The following is an 11,956-nucleotide window of genomic DNA, read 5'->3' as shown; positions in this document are numbered from 1 at the left end:
GCGTCATGTCGGGCACTTGATTATTATTGTTATTATTTTTTTTTTTTTGCATCCCTCTCTGTCCCGCCTTCCCCTCCCCCTTTCTTTCCCAGGTTGATTTCTTTTTCTTTCCCCTCTTCTGCGGGCTTGCCCATGAGCCTCCTCGGGAGCTACCGGAAAAAGACCAGCAGCGATGGTTATGAATCTTTGCAGCTGGTGGACAGTCACGGGGACTCGAGTGCGCGGGGCGCGGCGGCTGGCACGCAGAGGGTGACCGCGGGTGCGGCGCGCAGTCCCGCCCGGCAGCCTCCGCACCGCGCCAGCACCACGGACAGCTCAGGTAGCGGCCACCGTGGCGCAGTCCTCCAACCCGGCGGCGTGCGTCCCCGGCCCAGGCTGGGAGAGGCTGGGTTGTAGGCCACGGCATCTAATACCACGGGGTGTAACGTCTCTAATTTCTTTGGTCCAGGGAGCTAAGAAACGTTAGATCCGTCTGGAGGCTCGGTGACATTAGCGAGCACCTCTTAATCTCCCTAGGCTGCTGAATACACCAGCTGGGGGCGGGGAGACGAGGGGAAGGGAGGGGAGGGGAGGGAGCTAGGGGAGGGTTGCTCCGCGAGGCAAGGCGGCTGCTTTCTCCGCCTAGCTGCAGGGGCCGAGGTGAAGGAGAAGCGCCTGGCGCTTTAGCAGCTTGCAGACCACGTTTATTCCAGTTGTTCCCCTGATGCTGCTGTTATTTACAATTATGTAAAGCTCTGCCACGTCTGAACGGTCTGCTAGGGTTAATGGTTCCTTTCTCCCACGGAAGGCTTTACCTGGGATCAAGAGCCCTGTTAAACAACACAGCTCTTATGCTTTACACAATGCAATTTGTTTGCTCGGTTTGTTGGCTTTGATCTTATTCTTCGGCATGCTAATCGCTCCTCAAGCTTCTCATACGGGGAGCTGGAAATGCTTCCAAACTTGGTTGTCTGTGTTTGCAAGTCCATAAGATGTTTTAATGAGTTAGAGACCTCTTAGACACGGTGAGAGTTAGCGATTTGTGTATCAAAACAGTCACCCAGGAATCCCTGCTGGCCAAAGACTCGTGTAAGAGCTGTTTGTTTACTTTTTCTTTTTCCAGGATGGGAACCACAGGGGGCTGGTTCTACCTTTGTGACTGTAGTACTGGCAACTGAGGACTGGTGGGAGTCAGGTTGGGATGAAATCAAGTTGGATTCTATTTCTTCACTTTACGGAGAATTGGTTGTGGATTTTAATTGTATAATGTCTCTCCTTGGGCTGTCATTTCCTACTTCCCTCTTCCCGAAAGTGACATGAAATACTGTTCACAGATGTTCAGACGTTCTGGACTGAAAGGGAGTTCACTAGTTAAGCCGTGGTTTAAATTGAAGAGGGTGTTGGTGGGAGGTTCTCTCAGACTAACATACAGCTGTTATTGTTCCTAGTGGACTGCTTGTTTTCTGGGGGTTGAGGAGTGATCCTGTGTTTGGTTATTTGAGCTGCGCCTTTCTACATGGATGCTATTTGTATTTTGACTGGACATGGCCCTCCTTCAAATCATTAGCAGATTCGTGTACTCAGACCCATAGTCATTTTTGGGAAATAATTGAAATGGGCGCATTTCCAAATGAGTGCAGAGAAGCCCCACATCAGGGACAGGAAAAAATGAGTCCATGCATTTTCTCTTTTTCCACAACAATCATTTTAGGAATGGGAACTTGTTTTTTAAAGTACATTACATTATAGGGAAAAACATATACTTTTTGTAGGCTATATCTATATCTATATATCTATATCTATATCTATCTATCTATATATTTCCTGGGTCCGGTGGTGTCCAAACACAAGATTAAACTTTATGGGAGAATTCAGTCGAGAATAGTCTTTTGGGTGTGGGCTGTTATTTGATAGGGACAGCTATTCTAACACAGAAGGCCTAGTTAGGTCCTGGACTTTTGAGGACTGGCTCCTCCCCACCCCCACTAAATCAGGTTTTTCAGTAGGTGGTGAGAACAATGAGTTGCCTTGTTAAACGGTGGAGGTGGGAAGGAAGGTACAGTTATCTCTAAAGTGCTGTTGCCAGGAGTTGGTTCTTCAACTTCATCAAGCTAGTGCTGTTTCAAGAGCACATTCCTCCTTGCAGCTCCCTGCCACCCTGCCATGTCTGTCCCCTCCTGCATCTGCTTAGGGGAATGCTGGGGCTCGGCTGTAGCAGGCTGGTACAACTGACGACATGATGCATATGTTCAATTGAGAGCATGGTTTAGAGTGATAATGTTTGGTTTGGATGAGGGATTAGATTCTGAGAACCATATTTGTTTCCTAGTGCAACTGTATGTCCTGCCTAATTAGAGTCTTTCTTCTAAGAGGTTCGAAGTGTGGCCCGTGCTGTGTAAATATATCCATTTGTTAGGATATTTAATTAAACTCATAGATCATTTCTAATACTACGATAGTCATCTGCCCATTTATCCAGCTGATTGTGTATGATGTGGTGGACCGGAGAGGAGGTTTGTGGGGCTTTGTTCAAGCAGGAATGTTTTTGAACTGGAAAATATGTGGACATCGCTGTAGAAAATGCAAAGCTTGATCTCAATAGTGCCTTACACATGTGTGACAGTTTATATAGAGCTCTTGGACACTTATCTTATTTCATTCTCTAGAATGCTATGAAATAATAAAGTAGCAATCTCTGTGTGCCTGAGATTGGGGGATGGAGCCTCAGAACCATTGTTACTAGCTGGAAACTCTAGGTTTTAAGCCCATTCCTCACTTGCAAAAGGAGACATTCTTAACATGGAACTTTAGCTGAGGCTCAAAGCAGTGTGAGGCTGAAGTTACAAATTTCCCTTACTCTTTTGACTCTGTGCTCCCTGATTCCGGTGTGAGGGTGATGATGATGATGATGATGATGATGATGATGATGATGTTAGAGACTTGTCTAGTGAAAAGGAGTTACCTAGGGACAGCCAGACTCTGGTCTTCTGTCTTTTTTCTTTCTTGGAATTATTGCATTTATTTAAAATTTTGGTGGTGTGTGTGTGTGTGTGTGTGTGTGTGCACACGCGCGCGTGCCCCATATGTAGAAGTCAGAAGGCAGCTCTCAGGAATTAGTTCTTTTCTTCTACCAGGTGGATCCCAGGGATCAAGCTCAGATCCTCAGACTTGGTAGCAAGCATCTTTACCTCCTGCCCCATCTTGCTGGCCCTGTTTAGTTTGGAGATAGGGTCTCAATATATATAGCCCTGGCTGGCCTAGAATTCACTATGTAGACCAGGCTGGCCTTGGACTTGCAGTGTGCCCTCAGCCTCAGTGCCGAGCTTCTAGGTGTGTGCCACCGCACCTGCTTGTCTTCTGTGCTCATGGACTGAGTTTTCTTTCCTCCATTGGAACAAAGTGACATTCCGTGGAGACACCATGTCAATTGATTGTTGAAACCAAACAATCTTATCAAAGCAGACTCCCCATCTGTTTTCAAAGGAAAGAGGGACAGCTGTTCCTAGGAGAGTAATAACTTTCTAACATAACAGTTTCTGGAGCGTTGAGTCCAGAGCAGTTTCCTAGCCAGATGTATCTCATAGAGCGCTCTGCTTTGGATGGTTGTGGTGGAGGGGGGTGGGTTCACTTCATTCAGATAATTGTCTAGAGAGAGCTGTCATTCAAAAGCCATCCTGTCATGTCCATCTCAGGAACTGGAGCTATCCCAGTACACTGCTTGAGAAACTTCATATTTCTCCTGTGTATATTCTGCCTTCCGGGGAAGGTAGAACTCATAAAGCACACAAAAGTCAAACTCCTTAGCCTGAGCCAATTAGGGCTAACTTGCCAAATTTATCCCGACAGGCCAGAGAAGAGGTCCACTTAAAATCTGGGGTATATTAATGAAATTGTAAAGAATAAGGATAAGGAAGTTTTATGACTTGTCTTGTAAGAGAAATGTCTCTTACAGACTCATGTGTTTGACACTTGGTGCTAATGGTGGTGTGTGTGTGTGTGTGTGTGTGTGTGTGTGTGTGTGTGTGTGTGTGAACTTCAGGAGGGTCACAGACATGCCTTTCTTGTTTCTGCCTTTGGTAGACTCACCTGGACCAGTCCTCTCCCTCTCTCAGCTTCCTGGTTGCTGTGTGTGTAAGGGGCTCTACTCCACCACATCCTCTCTGCCATGGTAGACTGAAACCTGGGACTATGAGCCCAAATATACCTTTTGCCCCTTTAAATAGTTTATATCAGGCATTTTGTAACAGTGACACACAGTGACTAACACAGGAAGAATGCTAGAATGCTTTTTCAGTTGAGCATGAGAATCTGTTTGGAAATAATTACCTTTGGCAAATACGATGTTAAGAGTGTTTAAATGTAGTATTCACATTTTGAACTGTGTTTAGTGTTATGAAATATATATTTGGGTAACTTTATGCTTCATAGAAATAAATGTACATGTAACAACCCTTTCCTATCAAATTCCATTTAGGGACTTTATAGTTTGGAGGCAAATTTCATCTCTGTAACTTATTTAATTTGTGGCTAAATATGCACTAGTTATGGGGGTAGGTCATGAGAAAATATGTTCAAATTTCCAATGCTGAGGACTGCCAGACCTCTTGGACTTCGAAGGAGGATCCTAGGAACTAAACTTTGGATGTGAGGGCAATCCGGCTATAGCATCTTTCACCCAGTTGATCACTGTGGTTGATTGGTCTGATCTGACTGGCTAGATGGGTGTCCACATCCTCCTTCACCTCCCTGTGTACATCCTTTGCCAAGTGACATGCTCAGTCAAAGAGGGTGACTTTCCCCGATAGCCGAGGGCCTGCCTTTGGCAGGGTCCAGTATGTACAAGCAGCTGCATGCTCCTGGCGGAACCCTCAAACAGGACCTCAAGGAGCTAGACTTTCCGAGCACAGCCCTGGAGCCCCATGGAAAACACTCTGCCTTCAGAGGCAGTGTCTTTGGACTGCTTTTGTTCACAGAGTCCTTTCTGTGTTGGGGGCAAAAGTAACCTTTCTCTTCTTTAGATACAAAACACATTCAGTCCTTCTTTAACATGGTGACTTTGGATAGTTTGAGAATAGACTTCTCTTGGTCTGGTCTCTTTTCTTGGCCAGACTATCTTCTTCACCTTTTTTTTTTTTTATTTTCCATTTGATTTCTAGTCATTTTCATATTATTATTTCTAAGATTGGAGAATAATTCATAGTTTTGATTTTTCCATAACAGAATTTTTCATCGATTTTTTATAATAAAAGGTTCTGGAACGCTTGGTTAAAAAGAATTAAAGATTACAGAAAGGAACAAAATGAAAAAATGGAAAGTAACCTTTCATGTCTGGTGCCTTAGGCTCTTACCTCAGAGATAACCCTACTGAATGTTTCTGGGGGTCCAGCAAGATAGCTCAGTGGCTAAGAGTTCTTGCCACACAAGCCTGATGAGCTGAGTTTAATTCCCAGGACTTATGTAAAAAGGCCAGATTTGGTAGCACACATCTGTAATCACAACACTCTTTCAGGGAGATGGGAGGCAGGCCAAGTGTATGCAATATGTCAGAAACAAGGTGGAAAAAGAGACTCAATTCCTCAAGGTTGTTCTGTGACTGCTACATGCATGCTATGGCACACACATTCCTGATCTCACACACACACAATAAAAAATTAAAATTAGAAGTATCTGAAGGGACATTCAACATATAATGTATGTTCGCATAAACTATATAATATACACACATTTATCCATTACATTAAAATTGTAATAAGTGCAAATTCAAATTTTATTCCCATTATAATGTTTAATGGATATGATCTGAGCATCATGCTAAATACTGTACCTGTGGTATTTCTTAACCTTCAGAAAAATTATGTAAGGGAGAAATGACAGCACATGACACCAAGAATGTGGAGAAAGAGGAACCCCGTAACTACCCCGTAATTACCTGGTAGGAATGTAAACTGGTGTAGTTACTGTGGATGTCAGTGTGGAGGTTCCTCAAAAACCTACGAGCAAAACAGTGACCCAGATACATCACTCCTGGGTATAGAACTGAAGGACTATAAGTCAATTTGCCACAGAGATGTTTGCACAGTCATGTTATTGCTGCACTAGTCTTGTGTGGATATGGATGGATGGATGCATGTACTCATGTGTACATGTGTGCATTTTTATGTTTCGGTCAGAGTACAACCTTGGATGTCATTCCTCAGATGTCTTCCACCTTTTGAAGCAAGGTCTCTCACTGCCCTTGGTCTTGACTGGGTTCCGGGGACTACCTGGGGGGTAGTGAGGGAACTAGCAAGACAGGGAAAGGAGTCGTGGGGCAGGGCAGTGGAGAGGGGATTAAGAACAAAATAGAATATGTAAGTATAAAATGTCCCAGTAAGATCCATTTCTCTGTATGCTGACCAAACAACTAATAAAAACTTAGTCAAGTTCCAGGCCAGTGAGTGACTTGACCTGTCTCTGCTACCCACCTTGCCATTTCAGTACCACCTCTGCCCAGCTTTTTAAAAATTTGATTTGAATTGAATTCCTTATGCTTGTGAAGCAAGCATTTACCAACCATGTCCATAAACAGATGGATGGATTAAAAACTGTGATATCTATCTATCTATCTATCTATCTATCTATCTATCTATCTAATATATGCAAAACGTAATATTATTTAGTTGTAAGGAAGAATAAAGTTTGTTGTTAATTTTACAGGGAGATTTTATTACAGTTTAATGGATGGAACGGAAGATCATTTTGTTAAGCAAAAAAAAAAAGTCAGGTTCAGGCAAATACTGCATGTTTTCTTCTATACATGTAGGACATGAAAGGAAAAGGTGGACTATGATGGGGAAGAAGAAAGATGTTTAAAGGAATGGGTGATGGGTAATAAGAGAGAACAATGGCTAGTCTATCTATGAAGCCAGATGAGGGAGTAAGTGGGGCAAGTTTAAGGAAACTAGCAAGATGGGGAGAGAGGTTGGGGGCAGGGCAGTGGAGGGGGGAATAAGAACAAAGTATGATATGTATGTATGAAAATGTCACCGAGGAAGCCATTTCTTTGTATGCTCACAAAATAGCTAGTGAAAAAGATGCAGTCTGAAAAAAATTGCTTCAAGGAGAGTACAGTCATTACCTCCTGCCTGCGTTTGAAGTAACTGAGGTGCAGAGGGGTTAAGCTAGCTGTCTCTGGTTCCACAGGCTTCACTTACTCTTTTAGGGAGCAGGACACTGTGGAGAAATGCCCTTCAAATTGCAAAGGGAGACTTGCAGTGAATTCTCTTTGTCTGCTGCTTTCTCTGAGGCAAGGTGGGATAAGAGGGATTGAAGGAACCGGGATGAATGTAGTTGTTTTCCTTTTTGAATCTTCTCCAGCATGACAGCTGTGTCATCCTTATTTACATATAACATAAAGAATTTTTAAAATGCAGGAGCGAGGGAGACAGTGCTGGAGCAGCGTGGAATAAGGCCGATTAAGCTTTGAGATGGCACTTTGGGAATAATGTAATTGGTGCAGGTTTCTAAAATTTATGGAATAATATCTTGCCAAGGAAAACGGCTCCCTAGTGCTCTCAGGATGAAGGCCAGAATCTTCTGAACTGGACACCAGCAGCCCAGTGTGGGGCCTCGGAACACCAGCCCAGCAGTGCTGCTCTTGTCCCAGACCAGAGGACGCCTCCCTCCTCTTCTGAGCTTTTGCAAACATTTGCCCCCTCAGCTTTGAGCATCTTATTCCAGAGCCATCTGGATGCTCCTTTCTGGCGTCTCTCCTCCTCTTTGGATGCTGTTTGTCCCGTGGCAGCCTGGTGTGGTCATGATCCCTGCTCCTCATCGGCCTGGCTCTCATTGTACTGACCTGTGGTACGCTGCCTGGCATGTCTCCTGTTGGGCTGGAGATACAGTTCAGAGAGAGGCTTAGTCTTAGTCACCTTTGTGTTCTTTTCGCTGCTTGGCATTTATTAGCAGCCCAACCAATACTTGTTGAATAAAAGAAAGCATGAACAGATTCTGAATTTTTAAAAAGGGCATTTATAATGGAAAGTGCCCGTCCAAACCTAAAAATAAATAGATGGCTAGATTTGATCAGAAATGAGGGCAGGCTTAAATGAAATTGTGGCAGAATGCTCAATCAATTCAATAATGAACATTTTTTATGTGCAAGAGTTCCAGAGAGGGAAGATGGTTAAGATGCACCCAGACTGCCAAGAACTGCTTAATGCAGAAATGTAAGTAAATAGTTTATCTGAAGACTGCTTTCTTGACACCCCCCCCCCAAAAAAGCAGCCCATTGTTTGACTTACTCTAAAGTCAAACTTTTTTTGGGGGTGGGGGGGCAGGTTTCAAGAGATAGGATTTTTCTGTAGCTTTGGAGCCTGTCCTGGAACTCACTCTGTAGACCAGGCTGGCCCTGAACTCACAGAGATTTGCCTGCCTCTGCCTCCTGAGTGCTAGGATTAAAGGCATGCACCACCACCACCAGCTCACTTTCTTTCTTAACCAGAGATGACTTTATCCACAGATCTGAATATTTCTTAGTCATTAGCACAGACTTTAAGTCTTGGCTGTTGAAGTTCTGCATATCACTGTTGAGGTTCTGCATGTCACTGTTGAAGTTCTGCATGTCACTGTTGAGGTTCTGCATATCACCGTTGAAGTTCTGTATGTCACTGTTGAAGTTCTGCATGTCACTGTTGAAGTTCTGCATGTCACTGTTGAGGTTCTGCATATCACCGTTGAAGTTCTGCATATCACTGTTGAGGTTTTGCATATCACCGTTGAAGTTCTGTATGTCACTCTTGAAGTTCTGCATGTCACTGTTGAAGTTCTGCATGTCACTGTTGAAGTTCTGCATATCACTGTTGAGGTTCTGCATGTCACTGTTGAGGTTCTGCATATCACTGTTGAGGTTCTGCATATCACTGTTGAAGTTCTGTATGTCACTGTTGAAGTTCTGCATATCACTGTTGAGGTTCTGCATATCACTGTTGAGGTTCTGCATATCACCGTTGAAGTTCTGTATGTCACTGTTGAAGTTCTGCATATCACTGTTGAGGTTCTGCATGTCACTGTTGAGGTTCTGCATATCACTGTTGAGGTTCTGCATATCACTGTTGAGGTTCTGCATATCACTGTTGAGGTTCTGCATATCACTGTTGAGGTTCTACATATCACTGTTGAGGTTCTGCATATCACTGTTGAGGTTCTGCATATCACTGTTGAGGTTCTACATATCACTGTTGAGGTTCTGCATATCACTGTTGAGGTTCTGCATATCACTGTTGAAGTTCTGTATGTCACTGTTGAAGTTCTGCATATCACTGTTGAGGTTCTGCATATCACTGTTGAAGTTCTGTATGTCACTGTTGAAGTTCTGCATGTTACTGTTGAGGTTCTGCATATCACTGTTGAGGTTCTGCATATCACCATCTGAAGCAAGACACAACTTACTGTTTTGCAGTCTGCATCACTCTCTACAGTTGCTTTTCCTTCCTTCTTCCTTCCTTCCTTTGAAGTAAATAAAAGAATCCTGGAGATAAGATCATGTGTTTCTTTCCTGCGAGATTTTTAAGTTAGATGGAAACTAAGTGCGCATTATTTTGTATGAAACCATTCTTCCCAAGACTTCCCAGGAGAATTTGATGGAGAAACTCAGTCTCTGAGGAGTACGAACTTCATGGTCCAAGGAATTAGGAAATTTCATAACTTGTGCCAAGGGATCTGGCATATTCTCCTGCCTCTCATTGCTCTATATCACAGGCCATAATCTAGATCTAAAACATCTTATTTCAATAATTCATCCAGATATAATTTTAAAAGGCATTAGAGATAGAAACTAAATGAAAATTCAACTGTATGTAGCATTAACAATACGAAGGCCACTGCCAGGGACATAATCAGACTACTTATTGCCAGAGTGGAGTTCGGGTTGCATATGCAGAAAATGACTGTTGGTGCTTTGCAGGTGCCGCACCTGGGAGTTGACAGGAGAGCTTGGTGCACATGGTGCTGCCTCCTGACTTTAGACGATTCTGCTGGGAAAGAAGTGCACGTTAGAATTGGGAGGTGAATGTGTGGTGTAATAGCAGACTTGCCTGAGAAGTGCTAAAGAAAGATTCACTGTTTAATAGGAGGGCTAGCCAGGGCCACAGTTGAAGGTGGCAGCGGGAGCAGAAATCAACAGGTGAAGAAGGAAAGGAAGACTACTAGACCAGAGGCTACCATGTTTCCTGCTGCCCTGAACCCTCCCCATCAATCTGGTCATCAACCTCCAATCTCCTGTGCTGTGACTCTAGGTCCTGCCTCCTTTTCCTAGGCCAGCCGGCACTGCCCTCTGGCTTGGGTGTCCAGCTCCTTAGGTTATCATCTAAACTGCCACTTGACAGTTCTCGAAGGGTATGCTGGCTTCCAGTGCACCTCTGCTCACCCTCCTCACCGAATGAGAATCCCTGGGCCCAGGACTGATAGGCGGAGATGCCAGAATTGAGTTTTGTGGCACTGGTGAAGCCGGGCAGATGCAGGGTGGCTGGCCACCCCTTATTTGTTCTCACTGGGTGAGCATCTGACTCTGCTTCCTGCTTGGTGATGAGTCCCAGCAAGAAAGGTCAGACACCAGAGAACCGTGGGAGATGGTTGTGGAGAAAAAGGATTCTGGGTCTCCGTGGAAATGGACCCTGACCTGAGAGATTGTCAAGGAATGCCTGTACCAACCAGTATTTGGCTACTAGAGCTTTGTGGCAAAATCTTAGTCGGGCAGCTGTTTTTATTTCTCTTCCCTCAAATTCTTCTGTCTCTCCACATTCTACAGTCATTCCTTCTCTTTTTTTCCTTCCTCTTTCTTTCTCCATCTTTGGCTTCCTCATTTCTCTCTCCTCCTGTGTCTCCACTTCTCTTCTGCTTCCTTCTCTCCTCCCTTCTGTCTTCTCCCTTCCTCCCAGTGAGTGAGTCAGTGTGTTTGCGAGACAGTGCACAGAATGGTAGATGGATGACTGCAGTCTTGGGGTGTGTGTGTGTGTGTGTGTGTGTGTGTGTGTGTGTGTGTGTGTGTGACTTAGCCCCCGCCTGCTGCTTGTGGCCCGATGTGTGTGAACATGAGCATCACTTTCCAATTTGGGTAATGGCATCTAACCTCCCTACAGTTTCAGTTGCTTCAATTAGTGAAGTGTTCCACACTACGACCTGGGGAAGAACAGTTTCCTGAGTGTCCCAGAGGCTGCTGTGTTCAGTCAGAGGAAGGGGAAAAATGTACTTACTCATTCCAAGCAAGGCGTGCAAGATTATAGCTCCCCATTTTTCCTTCCTTTCATCTTTGCAAGAAAATAAACCTTTATCTTTCCTTTCCTCATGGCTGAGGCCTGGATTTTCTGTATTTACAAGTCTCTCTCTCTCTCTCTCTCTCTCTCTCTCTCTCTCTCTCTCGGTTTTTCGAGACAGGGTTCTCTATGTAGTTTTGATGCCTGTCCTAGAGCTCACTCTGTAGCCCAGACTGGCCTCGAACTCACAGAGATCCACCTGGCTGTGGATGCTGTGTGTGTGTGTGTGTGTGTGTGTGTGTGTGTGTGTGTGTGTGTGTGTGTGTGTTGTGCTGTATATACAAGGTAGGACACACCAGTGTGTTATGAGTCAGAAACTCCAAATTTAGGTTCTGGCTTTGTCTTTTTTTTTTTTTTTTGGTTTTTCGTGACAGGGTTTCTCTGTGTAGCTTTGTGCCTTTCCTGGAACTCACTTGGTAGTCCAGGCTGGCCTCGAACTCACAGAGATCCGCCTGGCTCTGCCTCCCGAGTGCTGGGATTAAAGGCGTGCGCCACCACCACCCGGCCCGGCTTTGTCTTTTACAAGCAATCACCTTGGACAATTCATTCAACTGAGGACTCTCATACTGTCCCTGTGTTTCACTGGTAAGGTAAATGTGGGAATGCTCGTGAGCTCACTTTACAGCCAGAACTTCCTCATTTGCTCATCCATAGACATCTCTTGGCTTCCCATTTGCCATGGAGAA

At 44.5% G+C, this 11,956-nt stretch overlaps 1 protein-coding gene across 7 annotated transcripts in view; it reads left to right on the top strand.

Annotated features, from left to right (window-relative positions):
• The window catches only part of Dnajc6 (DnaJ heat shock protein family (Hsp40) member C6), a 164,123-nt gene that overhangs the window by 59,007 nt on the left and 93,160 nt on the right, over positions 1 to 11,956 (top strand). Inside the window, exon 1 of one of the 7 annotated variants that reach the window (XM_052718040.1) lies at positions 6 to 319. The exons of the other annotated variants lie outside the window; for them this stretch is intronic. Coding sequence (XP_052574000.1) covers positions 133 to 319 — 187 coding nt within the window. The 5' untranslated portion in view covers positions 6 to 132. Of the gene's footprint in view, positions 1 to 5; positions 320 to 11,956 lie in introns of those variants that run through there. 7 annotated transcript variants of the gene reach the window in all.

The sequence above is a fragment of the Peromyscus californicus genome, unplaced genomic scaffold (genome assembly GCF_007827085.1).
Source record: "Peromyscus californicus insignis strain IS unplaced genomic scaffold, ASM782708v3 Scaffold_5__1_contigs__length_169319896, whole genome shotgun sequence".
NCBI classification, from domain to species: Eukaryota; Metazoa; Chordata; class Mammalia; order Rodentia; family Cricetidae; genus Peromyscus; species Peromyscus californicus.
Note: the sequence above shows the minus strand (reverse complement) of the source record. Positions and strands in the feature narration are given on the sequence as shown.